General features: G+C 40.7%; 1 protein-coding gene across 1 annotated transcript in view; it reads left to right on the forward strand.

Moving 5' to 3' along the window:
• Positions 1-27,132, forward strand: part of ABI3BP (ABI family member 3 binding protein) — a 134,910-nt gene that overhangs the window by 85,516 nt on the left and 22,262 nt on the right. Inside the window, exons 36-46 of the mRNA XM_063127713.1 lie at positions 480-554; positions 973-1,047; positions 2,898-2,969; positions 3,459-3,512; positions 5,095-5,160; positions 7,211-7,285; positions 13,055-13,162; positions 15,925-16,035; positions 20,232-20,363; positions 21,881-21,946; positions 25,269-25,481. Of these exons, the coding sequence (XP_062983783.1) occupies positions 480-554; positions 973-1,047; positions 2,898-2,969; positions 3,459-3,512; positions 5,095-5,160; positions 7,211-7,285; positions 13,055-13,162; positions 15,925-16,035; positions 20,232-20,363; positions 21,881-21,946; positions 25,269-25,481 (1,047 nt within the window). The remainder of the gene's footprint in view (positions 1-479; positions 555-972; positions 1,048-2,897; positions 2,970-3,458; positions 3,513-5,094; positions 5,161-7,210; positions 7,286-13,054; positions 13,163-15,924; positions 16,036-20,231; positions 20,364-21,880; positions 21,947-25,268; positions 25,482-27,132) is intronic.

The following is a 27,132-nucleotide window of genomic DNA, read 5'->3' on the forward strand; positions in this document are numbered from 1 at the left end:
GACACCCGGTGCTGGAGAAAGAGAACTGCCCTGCCCTCCCCTTTTGTCAGCAATCTCTCCCTTCAAAGCACATGCCCCCAACAAAGGAAATAGCGAGAGGATGGCACTACACAGGGGCTGAAGGGCACTTTAATTCTGTTTGGGGGAAATAATCCAGCCTTTCCCCAGTCTAGGAAAACACAAAAAAGAGAGGGAAAGAGGCAGGGTGTCTGCAGGACAGGCATGGCATCATATGAATGCCATGCTGCAAAACTGCAAACCAGGCATGACAGGAGTGCGATAAAATGCTGGTGTGATGGAGCCCATTATGGAGCTTTTCTTTTTATTATCAGCCTCCAGATTGTTCAGCAAATGACTGGGTAAACTCTTGCAAGTTTAAAAAGCTGCTCCTACTCTCAGTGTCATTTTAATTTTTCCATTATGTCTTATATTTCCTTTATTTCAGCTTTGTAAAGATGTTCACTTTTTCCTTCCAACAGCAGTACATCAAACAACCTCACAACCATTTATAATCAAACCTACTGTTTCCTTCGAACGACCAAAGTTAACTATGGGTAAAAGCCTCCTTAGTGAAATGAATACACTGTTTATTCTCTCTTCAGCACAAATATCTTGTGTCGTTGTTTTGCGTTGTGACATCCCATTACTTTATTTACTGCTTCTCAATATATGTTTTCATTTTGCTCTGATCTCATGGTTTCTCTATAGCACAGAACACCACTACTGACATCTTACTTTCTCTCTTTCAAAGCTGAGATGTTGCTCTATTCAAAGCTTGAGCATTTTTCCTTATCAGTCATCATGTATCATCACACTTTTCTAATTTTCCTTTTAATCAGCTATCAGAAACACATGGAATCATTTATTTATTTTTACTTAATGCTTTTAAAGCATGCACTCTCAATAGAGCTAAACATGGCACGAAGCTACAATTCCAAAAGAATACAATAACAATCCCACTCTTTTTTCCAGCTCCAAAAGGAACACGGTTTGTACCTTCTAAACCCAAAACATCTGGCAAACCGGAAGTACCCCAGACTAAACCTGGTAATTGCATATATATATATATATATATATATTTGTAACATTCGGTGTAGGTAAGATTTCAGCAGGCTTTAAAAATGGTGCAATAGTTCATATAGACTTAACAGATATGATATCTTAGTTCACTAATAGCGTCTTCTTTAATTCGAATACATGATGGGTTCTAATAGAAATACTTCAAAAGCAGGATTTGCTAAAGCAAGATATAGGTCTGCCATTTGTTAACAGTGATGTGGCCGGATCTACACTACTGCTTTGAAGCACTTTATAACGGTTTTGAAAACAGTATATGGGGTGTGTCCTGGGCCCCAACAGTTGTCAAAACGGTTATAAAGTGCTTTAAAGCAGTAGTGTAGACCCTGAGAGCACGTTTTCTCCATTTAAGCTACCCCACCTTCTCTTCCTATACCTCTATATGAGCACTTTAATCTGATTGGGCCATAATGGGAAATGAGGAAAGTGGGTAGAGCAGAGGGAAGAAATAGAAACTGCCCTTTCCCTTCCCTTCCTCTTTTGTACTTCTTTTGCTGAAATCCAGATATTTCAGGCTTGGTGGCATAAGCAGCAGGACTATTTGCATATCATATTTGTGGAGACACTGGGCAGGATCCAATGGTGCCCTTGTGCAGGCAGCCAGGTCTGCTGGTTCTGGTGCATGTGCGGCCCCATCACTGGGGGCTGCAATGTAGGGCTTCCAGGGGCAAGCCCTGAAACAAAAGGAAATGCTTGTTTCTGGAAGAAATGAGTGTTTCTGCTCATTTTGGGACTTGTTCCTGAAGCACTACATTGCGGTCGCAAGCAGTAGGGGCCATGTGTGCACTGGGGATGGCTGCGTGTGCACCGGAACCAGCAGACCTGGCCGCCTGCACATGGGCAGCATCAGATTCTGCCCAACATGACAAACAGCCAATTGCTGCTGCCTCTTGGTCTAGAACTTTCTGAGTAGCAAAGTTCTGGCACCTTCTTCCTCCATGCGAGGAGGCAGGCGGAAGGATCCCACAAGGGATGGTTGAATGTCATCTGCTCTTTTACCTTCACTGCTAGGTCACTGCTAACACAGATGGGGAGAAGTAGTTGACCTCTCCCCCGTATACATTTATGTGGCAATCTGAAGGGGTAAATGAGCATGTAGCATTGAGCCAGATGGCGATAATTGTGGTTTGCATTTCTTTGCTTATTTATATAGTATCTACATCTAGTGCATTTAGAGTTAGAAAAACGTCACAAAGGGCCCTAGCCAAAAGCTTGTGATCTAAAGGACTCAACATGTCTAAAGACAGCATTGGTGGCTGATATTTTTCTGGGCTCCAATTAAATTGCTGGCCTTAGACCAGGTTATTTAAAGACCACCCACTCGCATATGGATCTGCATGGGCTTTAAGATCTGCTTCAGATGTCCTGCTTTCTGTGCCCTTATTTCTGGCCATCAGGCAATTGAACATGAGAGACAGGGCCTTCTCAGTGGTGGTGTCATGACTGGAATATCCCCTTCTCAGGGAAGAATCGTCAGGCACCTTCTTTACTGTATGAGGCAGAAATTATACAATTAATGTGTAATCCTGATGCTGTTTTAAACTGATTGCTGTATTAGATTGTACTGTTTTAAAATGTAGATTCTTGTAACTTTTTGTCTTTGTTTTTTTATTGGTGAAATAAGCTGCTTTGAGTGCTCTATGGGCAGAAGAGAAGGATATACATATAAGTAATACCATATATTGCTTATAATTGTATACTAGGAAATGAGCTTTTTTTGTGTGTGAAGTACACTTGTTTTGCCTCTTGTTCTCATCTCGTATCTAACTCAGACAAACTCTACTTAATTCCAACTGATGAACCTGTTTTGTTCCCCATAGCACCAACTGCAACATACCTAGGATCAATTAACCTTCACATCCATGTTCTCAATGATCCCAAAGATACTTTGGGTAATTTATTTATCTATTTATTTCCTTGAAGTTGGCTGAAATGATCTTTTATCTATTCAACTTACTTACAGGGTTAATCAGCCTACAGGTTTATTATTTTCTTCTTCATAATAATAATAATAATAATAATAATAATAATAATAATAATAATAATGATGATGCTTGGTTTACATCTTGATTGTGCTAAAATGTTGTGCTTCTTGCAATTGCTTCCAAACCATTTCTTTGCTGTTCCATCTAGGGATTTCCACCTCAGGGTACAAGTCCTGATTGTCATTAGAACACTACTTTTCTATCTGAGCTTGTTAATTCTCAATATTTTCCTGGTCTCAAAAGTTCCATCTTCCATGAAAGCATGATTCACAGCACTGGGTGTTTTAACTTCTACATTGCTTTGCAAAAGTCATTCTTGTTTGTTTCAGCTTCATAGCATTCCTTTTAAAGGAGACACTGATTACACTTAACAAGTTCAAATGCTTTTGTTTTTAGCTTCATTCAAGCCCCACAGCAGTGTAACAACTGAAAGTCCACATTTGAAAACTGGTAATATATTTGTTACTGTTTTAACTGAATTAATCTTGAATATTTCTGAAGCTCATTCTGAACTTTAACTCTGCATTTCGCATTAATGGGCTAATAATACATACTTTAAAAAAACCCAAACTGCTTTTTAATTATATCATTGTAATAGATAAAGCTTTTTCCTCCTCCCCACCAAACATTCTCAGCCCTTGAAGAACAAGCTGAGAGCACTGACCAGCTGTTAGATGATGTGTGTGTGATAGAAGAGCAACACTCAGGCTTAATCTACACCTGCAGCCCTTTGGGGGAGTGGGGAGAGATGATAACAGGGTTTCCAGCTTCCGAGATCGTTCCTCAGGGGCCACACGTCAGAGTTCTTCCAGAAGTAAAAGAGAGCTATCCTGGGCAAAGTTTTGTTTTTTACTACTCCTAACGCTTGAGCAAGAGCAGAGGTGCCTCCTGCGCAAAGCAGCAATGGGTTGTTGTTTTTAAAAAAGACCAAACACACTTGGCACTGGAACATGCTGAGATCCCTCCAAAAATATGGTGAAAATGCTCTCCCTCTCACCCCCAATACCCATGGGCTCTCCCGACTGATCCCCGCAACTCGCAAGGAACAGCAATAACCTCAGTAGGGGGGGCACATTGCCCACAGACCTGGGGATTGTCCTGAGAGAGGGGGGAAACCTGGGGGAAAGCAGGCACCGATATCCCAGGAAAATGGAATGGTTCTCCCTAGATTACCACGAGAGTAGGTGAATGTCATGTAGCACGGTAGGGACGACCTCAATACTACCTTGCGATAAATGGCAGGTGCAGATTACGCCTCAGTGTGCAATCTGAAGTGCAGAAGGCAAGGCTTTCCCCCATATAGTATTCTTTTGAACTTGCACATGTGGACTGGCTTTTTTGGCTCAAGGTGAATGCGTTTCAGACACAAATGACTGGAAATCACCTTTCACTGTGGGTGGGGCAGGGTTCCACACGACTGTAGGAATATTTGATTCTAATTCACGCACGTTAAAGAGCATATCTAAAAGGCATTGACCTTGATCTACACCAGTCCTCCAGCTGCTTGCAAGCTAAAGAAGTTACTATCCACCAAATCCATGCATGGTAAAAGATTGCCAACAACCCACAGTTAACAAACAACATCCAAACCATGGGTTGGTGGTGATGTGCGAACTGGTTTGTGCCATAGGCAAGAAAATACCTGGGGCTTCACAGCTCATTCTCTTAGCCACTGCATTTCAGTAGCATCATTTATGCAATGCATGAAAATACGATTTTAAAAAATGCTGAGCTTCTCTGGGTTATGTGTGTGTTGTGTGACGGCTAGAGAAACTCCTGAGATTTGTAATAACATGTCAAATGTTTGGGATAATTATTTTTTTTGCAGAAATGGTGGGTTGGGTTATATAAATGCTTTGAAAACTTGTATAATCCTTTAATGTAGATCCTGTATAATGATAGAAATTACAAAGCTGATAGATGTTCATTTTTCCTGCAGTTGCAGTACTTGTATCCTCTTTCATGCTGCATATTGTCTTCATTGTTTTTCATATCCTTAAATACTGAATTTGTTTTATTGTCTTTCTAACAGCACCACATAAAGTGTATCACACTACTGCAAAGCCTAAGACCACTGATAAGTCACAGGCCAGGCCTGGTAATATATGATTCTTTTTGGATGTTCTTTTAAGTTAGTCAATATATATTGTTTCATTGTAATTATTATTGAGAGTTGTCTAATGTAAGTTTGTTGACATTAGGATAGCTTAAGTGAGGCATATGCTGAGCAAGCTTTGCCCTGCTTCTTTTAAGAACATGAGAAGAGCCCTGCTGGATCAGACCAAGGGTCCATCCAATCCAGCCTTCTGTTCACACAGTGGCCAACCAGCTGTTGACCAAACAAAGCAGGACACAGTGCAATAGCACCCTCTCACCCATGTTTCCCAGCAACTGGTGCACACAGGCTTGCCTTCAAGAGACAGCTGGACAAGCATCTGTTGGGGATGCTTTAGGGTGGATTCCTGCATTTAGCAGGGGGTTGGACTCGATGGCCTTGTAGGCCCCTTCCAACGCTGCTATTCTATGATTCTACTGCCTCAGATACTGGAGATAGCACATAACCATCAGGGCTAGTAGTAGCCATTGATAGCCTTCTCCTTCTACAAGGTCTTCAATCCTTCTTTCTACAGTTTCATCCATTGTTGATGTACACTGGAACTAGGGTGACAAGGCTGCTTCATGGCCTTTAGTATGTCATGCTAGAAGCCACAAATAGCCCTGATCCATCTCCATCCCCGAATGGAGTCTTTTGCCCAGCATCAGTGCAGCTGATGTGCCATTCTGCCCACTCCCAGGGCCCTGCAGCTTATCCTGTGCTTTGCTGCTTCATTGCAACAGAGCATAATGTGAGGTTCCAGTTTGTTTTATTGCTTACTTTTCTCCCCAATTATATGAGTTGCTGTATTACTTAGCTGGCTTTGATGTAATTAATTGCAAAAGACTGAAAATCTAGTGTTACATATTTCTGAGATAGTCCAGACCATCCTTCCCCAACCTGGTGCCCCCCAGATATGTTGGACTACAAATTCCCAAATTATGGGAGTTGTGATCCAACACATCTGGAGGGCACCAGGTTGGGGAAGGATGGTCCAGACAATGGATTGGATCCAGATGAAGGCACAAGGAATGAGGCTGGCTGAAGCAGATTTCCCCACTTCTTCCTCCCCATGGAAGTTCCTCCAGCTTCTTGAAAATACTACCTCCTGGGGCTGTTTTCATGTAATGGCAACATTTGGTGGCAAATCAAGGGTTAATTAACCACAATCTATGATTTGTGGAGATGTATGCTGCAAACGAGCCATTTCTGATTTTCAGCAACAAGCTACAAACACCACATTTGTTATTCATGGGGTAAACAAGCAAAATGTAATCTAAGAACAAACCATGGGTCACTGCAAACTGGAAGTGGTGTGCATCCTCATAAATTGTGGGTCCATTAACCCTTAATTTGTTGCTGTTATGTGTGACCCAGGTCACAGTCTCCCCAAAATGGTAAACTTTCCTCCCCATGGTAGCTCTTCCAGCTTCTTGAAAATACTACTTTCTGGGGCTGTTTGTATGTAACAGTGGCATTTGGTAGCAAATTATGGGTTAATCAACCCACAATTAATTAATACATGATTTGTGGGGATGTGTGCTGCACATGAGCCACTTCTGGTTTGTGACAAGAAATTACAAAAATCGCATTTGTACATTGTTAGGGTGATGTCCAGACCTGGACACTTTGGGTTATTCATGGGCTAAACAATCCAAATTTAACCTAAGAACAAATTATGGATCACTTCAACCTATGGGTTAACTGTAAGTGATATGCATTCCCACAAATTGTGGGCTAATTAACCCCTAATTTGCTACCAAATACCATCATTAATGCAAACCAGGTCACAGTCTCCCGAAAATGGTATACGGCGCTTCAGGAGACCCTGCTGAATGGGGTAGACTGTAGTGCAGAGGACTGAGGAGGAAAATGAGATCCTCCAAAATCAAGCAAAGGCCATTTTTACAGAAAGAGGGAAGCTCACAACCATATAGCCATAAAACTCCCCTTCTACTTTCTCTCTAGAGCAACCAGTAGGAGAGATAAATGTGAGTATATTGTTGTTTTCCATCAATTTTTAACAACCTTTGCAATTTGGCATTCTTTTCAGTTGTAATTAAAACAACACCCACCCCTGGTAGAACAAGAATGCCTGGAGGATTAACCGGCGGTAAAGTATCAAGAGGTAATACTTAGATATTATTCTTAACTTGGGCAGGGGATTGTTTAGTGGTTGCATTTTTCCTTTCCTTTCCAAGATGTTTTAGTCTTCTGTATGTTTTTATTGTAACCCTGCCTCAGTTTTCCCATGGAACTGGATGAATAGAAAGATAGAATTAATGTTTGGCTGATATTTTTGCAATTAGTGGGAAAGCGAATTAAAGGCAATCCTAAACCAAAAGTAAGCCTGACATTATTAGGCCTTACATATAAGTGTATTTAAGTTCTGGATATGTGGTTACCTCCATATGACTGTGTTTGCGATTGGTCTGCAAGATAAAATCTAGTGGTTTTTATATGGGCCATTCTGCCACGCCCAGCATGGCCTGGGTGTGGGGAAGCATTTGTGTGGGGGGGCACAATGGAGACATGCCCTGCTGCTATTGGTGGTGAGCAGGTGGTGCCACTTAGTGGGGAGGGGTATAATATGGGCCTATAAAGAGGCACTTACCCCTCCCAGCTTCCATTCTTGTTTGCCTGGCTCCCTCCCTCCCTCCCTATATGCAGTGTGAGTTCTCTGGTCGCCATTCGGGGCCAAGTAGGAATTTTTTGCTCATGTTCTAAATTGTTCGTGGGTTTTTTCGCCTACTCCATACTGTAAGACAGCCTGGGAGTATAAATAGGTAGATTTGGCATTAATTGTTAATTTGGTCACATTTTATGACAGGCAGGAAGGAACAGGCATCCAGAGGGATTTTGTAATGGTAAGCATTCACAGGCACTGTTGCAGTGACTGGTAATTCCTGAGGGCTCCCAGTGTTGAGCCCTGTGGCCAGGCTGGGAGATAAGGCTTACCTCTGAGGCCAACCTTTCTCACCCTCCTTGAGCCTTGTGGCCTGGGTTGGGGGTGACACCGGAAGGTCTCCCTACCCCAAAAGGGGTGGCCTGTGGGAGGGTGAATTGTATAGTGCCAACTCCAACCCACAGGCCATGAATAGCTCGCCCTACTCAGAAAGGTCTGAAACTCAGGCCAGACTGGATGTCCCTTTAGGTCCCCCTTTACAGATCTTTAATAAATGTGGCCCTGTTTAAACCCAAAGTTCTGTGTGTCGTCTCTTTATTTACTGACCTCCGTCTCACAAAGTTAACTGTAGTCTGAAAACTGATATTCCATCACATCCTATGAAGAGAGTATATATGATATGCAGCACCTTTTTGAAGTATACATAAATACGAGAATTAATGAAGATAAGCTGAGTTAAATAGTTCAAGTTGTTTGGATTTTAAAGCTTCTTTTTAAATGTGTTGGTTAAATCATTCCAGTCTGTGAGATGTAGTACCTGTTTAGTAATTTGGCTAGTTACTTTTATGTAGTCTTTTTGTATACTGCTGCCACTCATTAATAATCTTTGCCAGAGCAAAGGAATTTTCTACCATAAAACATTTTATAGGCAACAAATTAAATGCTGTAGGACAAAACCATTACAACTGGTTAAGCATTAAAGAGTTGGATCATTCAGAAGCACTGTAGTAATTAAGCTCTAGTCTAATAGGAGACAAATTAATAAGTGTGTGTAAACTTTAATATTTTATTTTCATGTCTTCTTAGAAGTTATAATCCCCAAGAATACAATAGACAAAATGCAATTCTATGTAGAGCTAAGACTGCAGAATGTTTTTCATTTTCCCTTTCAGACCACATGCCTGAACTTCTAGGAGATGCAAACTAAGCAGAAAGATTTAGAAAGATCTTAACTGTCTATCACAGATTTCATTGTCAGATAGTCAGCTAAGGGCTAGCCATAATCTCAGCAGAGCAGCTTCCCATCCTTCACTGCAATTACAGGCTGTCCCATTAATTTCAAATGAGAAAAATTAAACAAATTTTAATTTGTCTATTCACCAAATTCTTAAAACACTTGAAAGAAAGCTGGTGTTATGTAGTGGTTAGTATAGTAAACTTTGACTAGAGAGTTCTGTGTTTCTATCCCTGCTCTCTGATGGGATTATTTAGTAATTATTTCTCCTGTTAAAAAGGGAATTAGCAGAATAAAAGCAAAAGGCAAAACAGAATGAGTGTTTACCAACCTCACATGCACACAAGAGAAGGAGAGACCACACCCTTCTTCAGTGAAGAAAAAGTAAAACAGTTTACTCATAAATATTCTTGCATATATAATGCAAGTACTGCGTAGCCGTTCAAAAGGTGTTTGTTCAGTCTATTTTATATTCCATTACACTGGCAATGCCAGTGTGGTGTAGTGGCTAAGATGTTGGATTGGGAGTTGGCAGAACTGGGTTCTAGTCCCCACTCGGCCATGGAAACCCACTGGGTGACTTTGGGCCAGTCACAAACTCTCAGCCCAACCTACCTCACAGGGTTGTTGTTGTGAGGATAAAATGCAGAGAACGAGGTGGATGTATCCTGCCTTGGGTTCCTTGGAGGAAAAATGGTGGGATGTAAATGCAATATTAATAAATAAATAATTAAAAAGTCAGGGAGTGGGGGAAGAAGTAGAGAAGCAAAAGGGGGAAATCACAGAAAACTACATTGTAGGCTGTGGAAATCCTAAGGCTAGCTGTGGTCAAAATCCCATTGAACTAACTGAAACCCTGCCCCCCTTCCGGTAACTTGCAGATGAGGTTGCAATATTTCCAACACTTTCTCTGGGCGACCTTAACAATGTCTCAAACTAACTTCTCAGGGTTATTGTGAGGATAAAATGGCATAACCTCCATGTACACCCTGAGCTGCTTGGAGGGAGATACATAAATGTGATAAACAATAGATTTCATGTTGTCCTAGGGGTCCATCCAGACAACTGCACTTTTTCACAATCCTAATCATGCTGTAATGCAGGGCCCGGTCATCTTCCCCTCCGCTAGTGCATCCTCTATACCAGGGGTGGGCAGAAAGTAGATCTGTTTTTATTGTTTTAATCACTATTTTATTGTGAACATATTTTTATTGCTTTTAATATTTTATTGCTTTTAATATTTTACACATTTTATTGTTGTAACCAGCCTTGTGAGGGCCTCTGCCCTGAAGGGCAGCCAAAAAACGTTTCAAATACTTAAATAAATCTCCAGATGTTTTGGACATCAACTTCCAGCATTCCTGACCATGCCCTTGCTGGCAGGGGCTTCTGGAAGTTGAAGTCACAACTTTCTGGAGATCTACCTTCTGACCACCCCTTTTCTGTAGAAATGCACCAATATGGGGGTATCCAGAAGGTATCTTCCTCCCAGGTGGTGTGTCAACTGCTTGAGAATCATGCTTTTCCAGCACCCAACCTGCCATTTGCTGTTATGGGGAAAACCTATCCAAACACAGAGATCCTTTCCTCAACCAATGAAGAGGACTAGCACCGAGCTTAAGAGGGTTCTGTATAAAGTTCTTCTGGTGCCCCCCTCCTCTGTCAGTGGGCCCTGGCAGCTTACCTGGGTGTGGTGGTAGCACTTCAAGCATCCCTAGCCTAGACCAGAGTGGCTGATCTAGCATAGGGATAGGAGAGAAATTAGTTTGGTTCGCATTTGAGAGTGAATCTACCTAATTTCACATTTTCAAACCAGGATAAGAACTAAAATTCAGGTATCCTTCGAAATTCACATTTCTCCAAATTTTGGAACAGAGCTCTCCACTCAGAAGATGCAAATGTCAGGGATGCTTTAGGGTGGATTCCTGCATTGAGCAGGGGGTTGGACTCGATGGCCTTATAGGCCCCTTCCAACTCTACTATTCTATGATTCTATGATTCTATATAAAATGTGCATATTAGGGAATAATGCACACTAAAGTGCATATATTTATGAAAATAACCTTCGAAAATGCATTCCATTAAGAGAATTGCTAAAAATGTCAACATTGAGCCAAATTGCATACAAAAATGCATATGAATTTTCATGTGAACTTAAAAAAAAATTCTCAAAGTTGAGGATGAACTGAACTTAAAATTTGAAAAATGAGAAACTGAGAGAAAGAAAAAATGACAGAGTCATTGATCCATTGCTACCTTTTCAATAACCCACAATGCCCCAGAGCAATATGTACTTGGGCCCAGGCAGCTGCCCCAAAATGCCAGGTGCTGGTGCCTACCTTGCCAATGAAAGCTTGTCTGTGTAACAATGCTCGTTTCAGATTGGTGGTCGACATACTGTAAGCTTTCAATTTTCAGGCTGTGTTAACATACTTGTTCTATATGTAATATAATCCAGGGAAAGGTTATTTACAATATTTCCCAAGCAAGCCCTACAAACAAATAAATCAAGGCACAACTGAAATTAAATGTCAACTTAGTTTACCAGAAGTAATCATTGCATGACTGATTGTTGCATGGGCCTTGAGAAATATATAAATATTAGAAGATGGCAGCTTCCCACGCTGCCAGTTTTGTGAGATAATGCTAATCTGGAAGTGTGCAGGGAGGGATCCCACTCCTCCCTCAAGCAGCCCAAAGTTGCTGTCAGTTTTGTACACCACTCCCTTGACAATCTGTCATTTGGACTGTGCTACCTATACTGATGCCACAGAGATTAGTCAAGGGATCAGGACAGCCACAATCCTCATATAACTTGCTAGTATCCAGTAATTGAATAATTGTGCCTGATAGTTGAATAATATTGTGTCTTGAATTGCCTTATGTTTATTTGGCTGCTCTTCTGGTGATGGTGATATTCCAGCTAGCTTCACATTAAAACCACAGCAAGCTTGCTTCAGGCAAATTTAAAACCCAGCAAGGAAAGGATATAGATATCTCTTTTAATTCATGGGCTTGGATGAAGATGGGGTTTGGGAGAAGGTGACTTTCTCACACCTACCTCCCACCCTAGAACTCCCTGAAATGCTTCTCCCAATCCTGAGTGGAGTGAGCTGTGGATGTAGGGAAAATGTGAAATGCCAAAAACTGGGTGGAGGCAACTCGCATGGAGGTCAGGGCATCAGACTGGGACTGAGGAAGCCCACTTTCAAATCCCCAGTAAACTCATTGTGTGACATTGAACCAGCCACTACCTCTAAGCCTTGCCTACCACACTGGGATCGTCATCAGATGGGTGGATTTTCACGTTTCCCTACTGCCGCAATGCCCTCCTGCTGCTGTCCCACAATAGTGACAGTCTCTTTACACTGGGAGAGAAAAGACGGATTAAAGGGGGTCTATTTTGTGACATAAAAATGAGCAGAAGGAGTGGGAGGCACGTGGGAGGCAGACGATGTTGTCTAAAGTACACACAAACATCTGTAAGTAGGCGGTAGCAAGCGTGCAATACAATGCACGTCTGATGACACTCTGGGTCCTGAGGATAAAAATGAGCAGAAGAAGCATGCACCCCACATTGAACTCACTGGAAGAGAGGTGATAAAAATAAAAGAATAAACAAGCCATTGAATATAGGGGGATTTAACTATCCAAGCACAACAGAACCTTAAGAAACTCTTGTAAGGACCGTACAGTTTTTTGTTGAAAATATCTAATGTTTTAAAGGGTATTACAATAGTAATTAAAATAGTATGTTTAAGTTGTCTTTGCCAATATTTCAATATTTGAATATTGACTGAAATGAATAAATATTTCTGAATTTTAATTTATATGCTAACAGTATATGCCAAACACATACCTTGTGAATTATTAAAATGATAGGTTTACAGTACTGAATATGTGCCATAACCATTATATGATTCACTGGTCTTTTTCTTTAGTTTTAGACATCCATCAAGTGTCTGTAATTACCCTTGTAATTGTTTGGACATGCACTGTAACACCTAAGTTTTATTATTATTATTATTGTTTCACAGTTGACAAATTAACAGACCAGGATGCTACCCGGGTTCTTAGTACAAGCTCTAGTACAAGCTCCAACCCATCAATGGATTCCACAATGGCAAGAAAAAAACCAGAACCTGGTAAGATTTGTTTCCAATGGTAGATAAAAAGATATTCCTTTTTCCAGCAACATAATTTACTGGAAATAATTTCAAATATAAATTTAAACTATTATATTTAAAAGACATTAATATAAAACCAAACATGGCAGCACTGGTTGTTCCCATTTGTATTCATTGGCTGACAAGAATACCCAGATTTTAACAGTCAAATAGTCATATCACACAAAGAGTAACAAAAAACAAAATCAACCATTGGGGGCCCTTGATCACCATCATTACTACTCCACTGAAACCTTCAGGATGGAATGGGCTACAAATAAAAATAAATACAAAATGTTTTTGCTGTTAACGGATTAATTGGAAATCCAGCGATAGAAAATGGCATATACTTTTTCCATTCTCTTCTATGGTCATTCTCTGCAGAATACAGGACAGAGAAATGAGGAGGAGTTACATCTGCTCTGCTGTATATCTACTCCATGGCTTTAACTGTTGTGATGAAGAGGAAATTTCACTAGGCGCTGCATGCGTACAAATGACATCTGCTGAAATTCCCTTTTCTATTCAGCTGTTAAAGATACAGGAGCTCCGTCCTCCTTTTCAGATGCCCCCCCTACCCTCTACAAATGGAAAGGCTCCTTCCATTCATGGAGGGGACCAGGATCCAGCAGAAACTTTCCACTGGAGGAAGGGAGTATGGCATCAATTTTCTCCAGTTCCCTCTGCAGTGCTCTACACCACTGCCCATGCTGTTCAAGAGGATCTCCCAAGCATCTGGAATAGCATGGCAGACGGCACCATGGGCTGCAAGGGAAAGAAGGCATCTGAGAAAATGGATGTCTTGCTCCCTTCCACCAGCACCAGCAGAACTTCACTGCATGCAAGTCTGGATCCAACCTATTAGATTCTTTGGGTTGAATCCAACTGAGCACTAGTGTGAGCAGAGCACACTTTTGCTTGCCAAGGGGTGAGGGGGGCACATTATTGCTGAATTTCCTCACTCCGGCTGCATCTCCGCACAATGCATTAGAATTAGTTCCAGACATCGCCCAGTCCCCAAGAGCAGCTTTTTAAGGGAACTGCAAAGGAGTCGAGGAGGCAAGCTATACCCATTCCACAGATGGAACACTGCTTACAATTTTTAGGATCCAATGCACTTCAGTCTAGTAGATAAGTTTGGTTAAATAAAGTAACAGTCTAGTTCTAAGTTTGTTTACTTGGAAGTAAGCCCCACTGAGTCTTAATTGGACTTGCTTTGTAGTAAGTGTGCATAGGTTGAAAACTTAATTCCTCTTTATTTAGATGGATGATTGTTAATCATCTTGTTGGGAATATGTGCTTCTGTTGAAAAGACTGTATACATGATATTAATTTGCATTCATCACACTAGTCCATACTACTTAGTGCTGCTTTGGCATTTCTATTTGCTGGCCTTTAATTCATGTACTACAATCTCTCTGAAGCTATGCATGAGCTTGATATACTGAGTGTTTTGAAAGCTTTCCCCATTGAATTCTATCTAGTATTTAAACTTGGAAAGTATGCATGGAAAGAAAGGCTTTTAAAATTATAACTAAAGATTTGTTTAAATCCCTATAAAGGCTGGTGAGATTCATTTACTTGAGCATAAAAGAGCTGACTGCTCCAGTTATGACACCCACGTAAACAAAAGAACAATTGCAATATTTATCAATTAAGGAATTGCAGTATAAATCAACTTTGAACAATTACAAATACATGACATTTATTTATGTTGTGTGATGTAGGGGAAATCAGAGAATACTTTTCATCATACCCTTCATTAAATTATTATAATCCCTGAAATGAGATTAAATCCAGCTACTACTACCTTTAAAAATATACAGCCCACTTTCATTTGATTCATATGACCTTCTGCCCCATGTCTAGGAATATCAGATGGTTTAGCATGGGCAACTAATTATCATTTAAGAAGACCTGAGAGCAGGAAGATAGGATTGGCCTGACTTGCTGAGAGTACCAGGAGGGTACCAAACACATAGAAAGATAAGGAGAGCATTCTTCTACCCACCAGCCAAGACATGGATGGGTTAAATGTTCTTTAGCAGAGGCTCCTCATTGATTCATGTTAGATTCCTCAAGATGACTGCTTCTCCACTTGATCCATCATCCCAAATTGATTTGGGAAGAGCTGCGGGCTTTTTACTAATGTTTTTTCCTCTGGTTGTGGTTTTAAGAGGGATTAGATGTCATGTTATGTTCCCCTGACAAATACCAGTGTTGGATTGATGCCCCAATCCTCAGATCTTAACATTAGTAGTAATGGCCGTATCCCTAGAAAACCAAACAAATGAGGAGGAAAGGCATCAAAAAACCACATCCCTAGAAAACAATGGGCACTGTTCTCGCCTTGATCTAACTCCCTTGCCAGCACTGTTGAATGACAACAGCTGATTCTGTTTCCTATCATTATAATGCCATGCAAAAAGCCTGGAAGGATTCTTAACTCTGAACAAGAAGCATACTTTTTTCCCTTTTGAATTAGCTTAGCTGCCTTGCTGTGCTGTTGTTTGGTTTGATGCTGGAAGCATGCACACATTTTCATGCAAGAAATGTAAAAGCTCAAAATAACTCCTTTCAGCTCTTCCCTGTCTATGTTTTGTGTTCTTTTGCAGTTCTTATCGCAGAAGCTCATGCCTTTAAATTTTGCTTGAGAAGTGTAGCTATTAGCCATTTTTCTCTGTCTGATTACGTGGTGTGAGGTTCCTCCGTTAACCGTGGTGTCTTGTAACGTTATACAGTAGCTACACCACCTGACTCTCCACGACCTCCCTTAGCTCCTGCCAAGCCTACACCAATGCGAAGAAAACCTTTGCCACCAAACACTGTGACTGGTAAACCGGGACGTCCAGGTATGTTGGTTTCTCAAGCAGCAGTTTTATTGGGGACAAAGGAAGCTCCCTTAGACTTCCATTATCTTGCCCAGTATTGTTGGCAGCACCTCTCCAGGATTTCCGACAGGGCAGAACTTTTTCCAGCCCTACCTGAAGATGCCGGGCATTGAACCTGGGACCTTCGACATAGCAGCACCCCCTCCTCAACAATACACCCCGCCCTGCCCCAGTTTATGAGCATAAATCCAGAGAGCTTTCTTTAGTTGTGCTCAAAGCATTACTTTCATCCACTGGGGCTTTTGTGATTTGTTTTAATGAAAAACAGACTTTATATCTGTCTCAGTGTTGGAACAAATACGATTGTAGAATGCCTCACAGGCATCCAAATAATCAGGATTCTTTTGCACTCATTTCAACTATGACAATGCTTTGTAAATATCCTAGGAAATAGTGTAATGTGTTTAAACCAAATCTTTCAGGCGATCATAAGCCCCAACCACATAGGGAAAGGAAATACTCCTGCACATATGGGTTCTTTGCTCATAGAAGAAAAAGGAACACCGCAGAACTATATACCTATGTACACTGAATCCAGCCTATTACCCCTTCCAACAGTTCATCTTCACTCTTGCCCCCACCCCTTCATGTGAACACCTGGTAGCTGGAGAGAGAAAGAGAAAGAATACAGCAACTTTGTGGGCAAAGTGGATCATGTAAATCTCTCCATTGGATTGCTACCCTCCCAGAGAAGAGAGTGTTGATCAGATGGGAAAGTACCATATAACCTGCCCCAGCCACATGGTTGCAGTATAGTATACAATGGAATGTTACAACAGAGAACCTGTTCCCAGGCAAATCAATGTAATATTATTATTATTATTATTATTATTATTATTATTATTATTATTATTATTATTAATTTATATAGCACCATCAATGTACATGGTGCTGTACAGAGTAAAACAGTAAATAGCAAGACCCTGCCGCATAGGCTTACAATCTAATAAAATCATAGTAGAACAATAAGGAGGGGAAGAGAATGCAAACAGGCACAGGGTAGGGTAAACAGGCACAGCGTAGGGTAAAACTAACAGTATAAAGTCCGAACAACATCAAATTTTAAAAGCTTTAGGAAAAAGAAAAGTTTTTAGCTGAGCTTTAAAAGCTGTGATTGAACTTGTAGTTCTCAAATGTTCTGGAAGAGCGTTCCAGGCGTAAGGGGCAGCAGAAGAAAATGGACGAAGCCGAGCAAGGGAAGTAGAGACCCTTGGGCAGGCGAGAAACATGGCATTAGAGGAGCGAAGAGCACGAGCGGGGCAATAGTGTGAGATGAGAGAGGAGAGATAGGAAGGAGCTAGACCGTGAAAAGCTTTGAAGGTCAACCGGAGAAGTTTATATTGGATTCTGAAGTGAATTGGAAGCCAATGAAGAGATTTCAGAAGTGGAGTAACATGGTCAGAGCGGCGAGCCAAGAAGATGATCTTTGCGGCAGAGTGGTGAACAGAAACCAACGTACTGATGTGAGAAGAAGGAAGGCCAGAGAGAAGAAGGTTGCAGTAGTCCAACCGAGAAATAACAAGTGCATGAACAAGCGTCTTGGCAGAAGAGACAGACAGAAATGATCGAATCCTGGCAATATTATACAGGAAAAAACAACAGGATTTAGCTACTGCCTCAATATGAGGAATGAAGGAGAGCGAGGAATCAAATATAAAGCCAAGACTACGAGCTTCCTTGACTGGAGTAAGCGTGACATCATTGACAGTAAGAGAGAATGAGAGATGAGGAGAAGGTTTAGGAGGAAAAACAAGCAATTCAGTCTTTGCCATATTAAGTTTCAAACGACGATGAAGCAGCCAAGCTGAGATATCTGAAAGACATGCCGAGATACGATCGTGAACATCAGGAGAAAGTTCCGGAGATGAAAGATATAATTGAGTGTCATAGGCATACAGGTGATATTGGAGGCCATGAGATTGAATGAGAAGTATAAATGTATATGGGAAATGGGTCAGTTTCTCCAAATGGTAGACTAAAATGTTCCCCCAAATTTTCCCAGGCTATTTTTTCTTTTTGATTCTAATTACATTTCATATTCATTTAACATAAGTAAACTGTGAATCCATTTATACTTCTTTTTTTAGATTCAAGTACTCTTTAGAAACATGAAAGCCAGTTTATATATAAACTAATCTGTAGTAAATTCTAGAAGAGAAAAGGAAAGGACCTATAATATGGGGATTTCATATTTCTCTTAAGAGAGAGTATACCAGGCCTAAAATATATTTCTGTGTAAGAAGGCTTTCTTCCTTATACATCTGGTTGGATTTTCTTTCTTTCATAACCATCTCATTTTTCTTTCCTGCAGTTTGTAAAAAGAATCTTTCATTTATACACAGTATGAAAATAAGGGAGCAATCAAACATTTTAATAAACCTGCCTTCAGCTTTTGAATTTTACCTTAGGAGGACAAGAATGTTAATATACTCCCTCTATTTATCTTTAACAATAAAAGATGTCAATCAACGTTTAAACAGAACTTTTGTTATTTTGAGTATACAGAAAAGTACCTATAACATCAAATAGCTTGCAGCCTCATTCAGATTTGTTAAAGGACTCAAATAAATATATACAACACTTCTTCAAGGTTCATTGAGTTATAGGACAGGTATATGTTTATAGTTTATCTCCCATTTTGAACAGGAGGAAGAAATCAAGTTTTTGTTTTTCATTCTGATAGTTGTTATTCTTTTTCCAAGGAAGTTTCAATAATTCAACACTGGGGGAACACAGGGGGAAATGTACATTTATTTCAGATACATGCACTTAGAAGAGTAGAGTTTTTTGTGGGTTGTCCCAACGATTTCATGGAAATTGTGTGCCTTGAAAAGGGATTTTAAGGAGGCAAAAGAGGTGGCATCACACTGATGTTCTTGGACGCAATTCCAGGCATAAGGGGTAGCAGCTGAGAAAGGGTCTTCTGGGGGGCCCAAAGACATTTGCAGATAGCTGAGGCTTGCAGAGCCTGACAAGTGAAGGTCATTTATTTGGATATACGAACACAGATATAACTGGGCAGGCCAGCCAACAATGCCTTTCCCACTCATTCCCTCGAAACCTCACAGCTTTGCAGCTTCAGGGTGATTGCAGGAGGGAGTGTGGGCTTTCCGGCTGATGCCCATTTGGCTCATTGAGCCCGCCCTCTGGCCTGCCTTCCTGGCTTACCGTGACCTGCCCTGGAAATGCCCCCAGCTTGAACCCAAAGCGAGTTCACCACCGACAGACAAAGGAAAGAAGGTGGTGACCTCGCAGCAAAGGAAAAGCTGCGGTAGGTCGACAACTTTTAAAGCACAGAGTTTCAAGGGATAAGCCTGTGGTGGATGCAAGTTGGTGTCTGTGTCATATAAATGATGCAGCCCCACTGCACAGCCCCCACAGGGTATACAGGGCATATGGACAGCTCCCAAGGAGCATGTGTTAGTTCCAGGAGCAGACAGGGAACCAGTGTAGGAATTTTTGGTTTTGCATGTGACTAGTTCCTCTAGAATTAGGATGGAATGTCCATTAAGAATAGGCGTTCCACTGAAAGCAATCAAATGTGAACAGACTGAATCTACCCACAGATGTGGAGTCCAGTGTGCATTTGGATTCATATTCCATTTTTGTCTGTGTTTCCTAATAAGAGCGCAAAACACCTGCTTATGTCCATGGATCTATTTGATTCAGCCTTCCCCAGCCTGGTACCTTCTAGATGTTTTGGAGTTCAACACCCATCAGCCCCGTCAGCTTGGCCAATAGTCAGGAATACTGGGAGTTAAAGTTCAAAACATCTGGAGGGCACCAGGTTTGGGAAGACTGCTTTAGCTCCTTTCCTCACATGGCTTATGATAAAAAATAAACCTAGAAAGTTGGACAGATATGGGATAGAAAGAAAAGTACATTTCTATCTTTATTTATTTATTTTATTTATTAGATTTATACCGCCCAATAGCTGAAGCTCTCTGAGCGGTTCACAAAAATTTATCTTAATCATTTTATGACTTGAACATTTCATCTTCAGGTGGGAATCTATATCTGCCTGTATATCTCTAGAATAAATCAAGAGGGTTGCTTTAAAAACTGGATCGCTCCTATGACTTATAAAACGGTTTATTTCAAGTCAAGACAACATTCATTCCAACTAGACATTCACGTTCACTTTTATTTTCAAATAGGAAATGTCGTGATGCCACGAGCCCCTTTTATTTCCCCAACATCTTCAGCAGCAAAGCCTACAGGGCCAACTTCTCTTGCCAAAACAAGCTCACCAAAAAAGCCACCTACGGCAGCTTCTTCTCCAGATTACAGTAAGTACTTTAGTTGTACATTTCTGGGTTTTCTCTGTTTTTGTTTGTTTGGTTTTGGTTTTTTAGTATGTCAAACTAGCAATCTAATCAATAACTTAATATTCCACTTGCACCAAGAGTTACAATGGCAGTGTGGTGGATGGTCAGGTAACAGCCACCCTCAAATATTAACTTGAAGGTCATTTGTAAAGACACACATCACTCCACCACATGGGTTCGGCTACTTTCTCAGAAATAATAATAATAATTATTATTATTATTATTATTATTATTATTATTATTATTATTATTAATAATAATATTATTTATTGCATTTGTATACCGCTCCATAGCCAAAGCTCTCTGGGCGGTTCACATAAGATAAACTAGTGCAGCTCTACAAGTGATGAACCAATTTGGACGTACTATACACCACAATGAAGACAAAGAAGTGTGCTTCGAAATATATAATAGCAGTTGACACTCACCTTTGACAGGGGGAGTGTGATTAGGGCTCGAGCATAACAAAAGAAGCAGCAGAAAGGTATACTATTTTAAGCATCATCTGGGTGCAGTGGATTCATCATCATACATAATTACCATCGTTATTAATACGATGCAGTTTTGATGACATGGCTGTGGAATGGTAAAGTCAGAATCTACATGATATTTATAGCATCTATTTTTCATCGTGTAACCTGAGTCTTAACATGTATGCCTGTACACCCTATTTACTGTCATAACTTTCTTCAGATGAATCCAATTTGAACATTCCATGCATCAAATTATAGGAAATGAATTGGCCAACAAACATCTAATAGGCTAGAAATAGCTGGGTGGGGATGGGTTGTGCTGAAAGACTCAAATACTTTGTGATGAAACCTTGCATTACTTCGAGGCATTTCAGAATTATGTCATAAAAATTCCATTTTAATTCATACTTCTGTAGAATCTATATATTTTAATTAGTTCAAAATGTGGCTCAATACATTTATTACTATAGCTACCAGCATAAAGTAATTAGTACTAGTTTGGTGTGACATATTTCCATTGGCTAGCAAAATGTGTGTTTGTGTATTTCCCGAGCTATTAAAGGACACAGCATGCTTTAAAAAGGAGAATTGGCTCAGATTTGCCTTCAACATTTTTGAGGGCTGCAATGTGCAAAACAAATCTGCTCCCTGAGGAGACGGACAATGAGTTAAATGACTGGAGTATCCATGAAACACAAAAAGAATCTTTTTTAGAGTGCTAAGGGGGATTTTGTGTATTATACACAAAGTGAATCCAAGAGCAATAATGAGCTCAGCCATTTGAGTTATGATTATCTTTATTTTGCCAATGCAAAGAGGCTTTTATTTTCCATCACAGCCAAATTCAGCTCACTTCTAAGAAAAAAAGCTAACATGACTTCAAGTATGCACCAAAGAGAGGATTTAAGAGACTGAGATGAAAATGAGAGATGAAATATGAAGTGTTATTTCAGTATTGCAAAGCAGAGTTTTATTAAATTTTCGTGGTGGTTCTCCTCTCCTTAGGTAATCCAATGTTCAGCTCACTTCCTACAACAGAGACTGATGTTGCAGGCACACCAAGGTATACAGGTATGTCTAAAATAGCAGCAATTATTTGGTACTGAGGAAATAATATTTAGCCATATCCAATTTCCAAAATAAAGGATCCTTTAATAAGTCTTTAGCTCATTTCCCTCTACTTCTTCTCTGAGCTTACAGCCATTTTCACAAGTTCTCACTCTCTTGAGGTTCAGTATGTAGTTTACCTACTCGGGGAACTATCCAGGCCATGTATGCAGCAGCTAGGAAATGCAGGTGTGCAGCTGGCCACAGCACTATTTCAGGCTAGGGGGGTCATCCCAATGCAGGTAGGTAGCATCATAGCCCTTACCAAGGGATTAACACTAACAAAGGAAGGTGACACTGGATGCAAGGCCATCCTGGAGTTTCTGCAAAAATGATCAGTCCTCCTTCAGTCCCACATCCCATGGAACAGTGCATGATAAACATTAGGCTGTGCTAGCATAGGCCATAAAGATGTATCTGTGCATCCCAGCATCTGTGCAGAAGAGCTGCATCTCTCCATGTTCATTAAATACTAAGGCATACTCACCATACATTCTCACTTATGAACTAATGTACTGTAGTACTGGCTGCCTATTTGTTCCAACGCCAGGTTTAAGTTTCTTGTACTACCATACAAAGTCCTAAATAACTTGGGACCACAACACCTGAGAGAGCACCTTGTCCCTTACCAACCTGCCCAGCCTCTGAGGGCATGTTTTTGGTGATTCCACATGGACCTATGGTCCAACTGTAGTCAACCAGGAGAAGAGCCTTCAGTGTGGTAGCCACCTTCCTATGGAATTCCCTACCTTTGGAGGTCTGGCAGACACCAATGTCATATTGCTTCTGGTGCCTTCTGAAAATGTTGTTGTTTCTGGAAGCTTTCCGTGAATGACTGGCTGCTGGTTTTACCAGTACTGGGGTTTTATCACAACGTTGTTCTTTTTAAAAAATGCATTTTTAATATGGTGTTTTTATTGTTTGGTTATTTTTGTTTACTGTTCTGAAATCTTTGGATGGGAAGCTGTATATAAATATTGTAAATATATCAATAAGTACTAATAATACCCAGCCAACATTTAAGATCGTCAGAGGAGGACTTGCTGGTCAATCCGCAACCAACAGAATGTCGCTATATAACACCCTGGTGCCGTGCCTTCTTGGTAGGGGCATCCACTGTCAAACAGTTGCCCTTCACATGTACAGAGTGACTAAAGCTACAGTGGAGGGGTTGGGGTAGGAGGGCTCCCCCTCAGCACAGCTTGAGAACGTCAGAAAAGGGCTTTATTCATATCCAGTACCATCAATGAGCCTACATTCAATAGAAAATGTACTACTGCCCTCTCAAGATAAAAAAGAAAAGAAAACAGTGATATTTATTACAGTAGCTGGTAGTTGAGTATCATTCAAGTTAACATTATACTAAAAATAAATTTTAATCTCAGAAATACATTTCGTTTGAATATAATTATTAGTACTATGGTATAGTACAAGTAGTCCCTATTTTAAACTAATATTTTTATTTATTTATTTATTTATTGCATTTTTATACCGCCTAACAGCCAAAGCTCCCTGAGCCCTACTGAAACCAAAGTTATGCATGCATTCTTGTGTAGAACTGCAGTCCATATACCCCAGACGTTCTTTAGCCTAACAGCGCCATTAATCCAACTAATTATTGCAGAAATATATAATAATTAATATTATTTTGCAGTCCAAATGCTTTTTCATTCACTTGTAGTTCTGAATTTATTAGGACTCAAGGGCAGTTCTATTGAAGACATGAGGAGGATTCAGACGAATTACACACATGCGTTCGAAGAACGCATGAAGGGAATGGCTGCAGGGAATAGCCCTGCCCCCACTCCCTACACATCCACTGGCCATACCCTACCTCCACCCTTCATGCATTTGGCATACATGAGAAAGGAGCGGTACATGAAGAGCTCCTCTATATGAGGGGAGCTCTTGATTGGGCCAGGATCCCCCTATTGCTGGAAGAGCTCTATGTCCACAAGTCAGTCCACATGTCAGTCTCACTCTCATGCACGTTGAATGCATGAACAGCAAGGGTGTGGCCACTGGGAGGGTGGGGCTAGCCTTTCCTCACCTAAGGAAGTGAGGCAGGTGGCTACCAGGAGGAGGGCCTTCTCTGCTGTGGCCCCCCGGCTGTGGAATGAGCTCCCTAAGGAGGTCCGCTTGGCACCTACATTGTATGCTTTTAGACGCCAGGTGAAGACCTTTTTATTCTCCCAGCATTTTAACAGTCTATAAATAAATTTTAACTTGGTGTTTTAAATTTGTAATTTTGCATTGCTGCTGTTTTTATCTGGTTGAGCTTTTATATTGTATTTTATAGTATGGTTTTATACTGCTGTTTTATACTTTGAATGTTTTTAATTTTTGTGAACCGCCCAGAGCGGTATAGAAATGTAATAAATAAATAAATTTACATTCCCACAACCCTCTTCACACACTCCTTGAACCTAATGTCTGAACCCCTTTGAAATGTGCTAAACAAGATGAATTATGAACAGGTGTAAAAATAATGTTTTCAAACATGCTTACAGAGTATAATGTATTTTAAAATATGTGCACGGGAAGAGGGCTTGAATGTTTGGCAGGACTGCTCTACGTTGCTTTACCTTATCCATTTTAGAGTTTAAGCATGTTTCAAGGATCTGAAGATTCCTCTTAAGATTTCAGGTAGCAGATAGTGGCTCACATGACTGAATGATTCTATATACCCCCCCCCAAGTAAAATAATAATAATCACTATTCATAATAAAAAGGGGGGAAAGAACAAGATATCAAGGGAAGGTCTTTTAGCTTAGCACCCTCTCTTGGACACACTACTTTACTGTTCAAACTGTTTAAACTGTTTTCTATTATGGAAACCACCACCTGAAATAGTACACTTCATTCATACATTCATTCATTACATTTCTATAGATTAAAAACCATTAAAAAATAAATTACACAAAGTGTAAAACCATTTACATAAAAAGACAGCACACACACACACACCACATATGTCTAAAAAAACATTTTTTAAAACAATCAACCAAAGACAATCCAGAACCTGATTAAAACTCATTATGCGCTGCCAAATGCCTAAGAGAAGAGGACAGTTTTAACCTGGCACTGAAAAGATAATGATGGTGGCGCTGAAAAGATAGACATGTTGGCTTCATCAAGGAGGCTGTTCCATAATTGGGGGACACCACCGAGAAAGCCCTCTCCCTTGTTGCTACCTGGAGGCACCTGGAGGAAGGCCTTAGGCAGCTTTACCATTTCATTTGCTGTATATAAAAACTAGGCCTAAATGCTGGTGCTGTTTTTCTAGGTGACCATGTGAAGTACATTAAAAAAGGAGAAGATGTACCATGTTCCATCACAGATACTCTCCAGCACTTTCCAACAGAGGAGGGGGAGGGCTTGGATAGAGCCACTAGCCCTCCACAGAAGCCGCCTACCAACCTTACTGTGGTGACCGTTGAGGGCTGTCCGTCCTTTGTCATAATAGATTGGGAAAAACCGCAGAACGAGACTGTTACAGGTTAGTTAAACCTTTGTCCTCTTAAAATAAAACCCCAAGTGTCATAACTCAGGCCTGGTAGAATTTTGTAGAACTGTATCCCATCTCACACCCCATGATTATTCTTGCTTGATTTGGGGTAGGGTGGATGGAGGATTGATTGGCATTATTTAGGCCACTTTATTTAAGCTCCTTATAATTAAGACATAAGTTTAAGGCTGCCTGGTTTCTGTATAGACTCTGTATAGACTCCTGTGTGTCTATTCTAATGAACAGACACGTTTGGGACTTAGGGCTTCCACACAGCCCCGACAGCCATCCAGTTCCAAGGTAGTGATAAAGCTAGAATTGGATTTGTTTTGTTGTTGTTGTTGTTGCTGCTGTTTTTAGAGGATAGTCAGGGAGATGAACCAAGTGTATGCATGTGTGGGTCTAGTTCTGTTTGGAATGATTTTGGACAGAAATTAGCATAATTTCAGTTTATTTGTTTTGCATCTGCACTCTTTTGCTCATTTGTTTCCTAAGTGCTTTCAAAATATTAGACATTCTTAAAATGAAAATGTTATTTAATCAGTGGAAAAGTTTGATCAACAGTTGACAAGACTGTTGTTACATTTCCTCCTAAAATGAAATAAAAGATATTTGACTGTTGCTAGTAAATTGTTCTTTAGCACTTGGCTACATTTTGTTTATGATTCCCCCCCCCCATTTTTTTATTGCAGAAGTGTCATCTTCTAATTAAGAGGTTTCTTTATATTTTAAACATCTGAATTATTTTAAATGTATGTAGATTCCAAAGATCACTAAAGGTGCAATCCTATGCATGTTTAGACAGAGAATAGGCTATGATGGCTGGGGTATGCTGGGAGTTGAAGGCCTTTTCTCTATCTAAATATGTGTAGGCTTGCACCTTTAATATGTGAAGCTGAAATATGGGGTGTCTTAACGGCACCGGGTTGGCGCCACATCCCTCAAAAGCTCGGCACTTCCCCTCCCCCGAGGTGGCGTTGGGTAATACCGAGGCTGAGGAAGGAGCGTAGGGTCACAGGGTGGCCATCCAGGGACTGGAGTCACCCACGCCTTCTTCCTGGGCTGGATCTACACTACTGCTTTAAAGCACTTTAAAGTGCTTTATAACAATTTTGACACCTGTATATGGAGTGTGTCCTGGGCCCCAACAGTTGTCAACACTGTTATAAAGTGCTTTAAAGCAGTAGTGTAGATCTTGCCCTGGTGAAAGGTGACCAATTGCAGCTCGCCTTCCACCAGGCACTGCTCAACCATGCCTCCGCTGCAGTTCCGGAGCAAGGCTTTGGGACTGTCTTGATGCCGTCTTGCACATCCTTACCTCACTCCAGATAAAAATGTCAGGGTAAGTCCCTGACTTTTTTTCTCTGCAGCTTCGGTGGAAAGCCCCAGGGTGTGTGTGTGCTTGTATAATCGATGTCACGCCACTATGCACCCACCCCGGGGCTTTCCGGGTGTTTAGACAGCCCCACTTGTGAAATAGCTCTGTAGACAAAATACACACACAGTTACTTACGACCCACCTTATAGGTTTTGCTCCCATTCTTCTAAGATAGCTATTAGTCAGGATAATATTATCAGATAGTGACGATCATGATTCTAGACATAATTAAAACAGTGTTTTGAGGATATACATTATATTTCA

The sequence above is a fragment of the Elgaria multicarinata genome, chromosome 5 (genome assembly GCF_023053635.1).
Source record: "Elgaria multicarinata webbii isolate HBS135686 ecotype San Diego chromosome 5, rElgMul1.1.pri, whole genome shotgun sequence".
NCBI classification, from domain to species: Eukaryota; Metazoa; Chordata; class Lepidosauria; order Squamata; family Anguidae; genus Elgaria; species Elgaria multicarinata.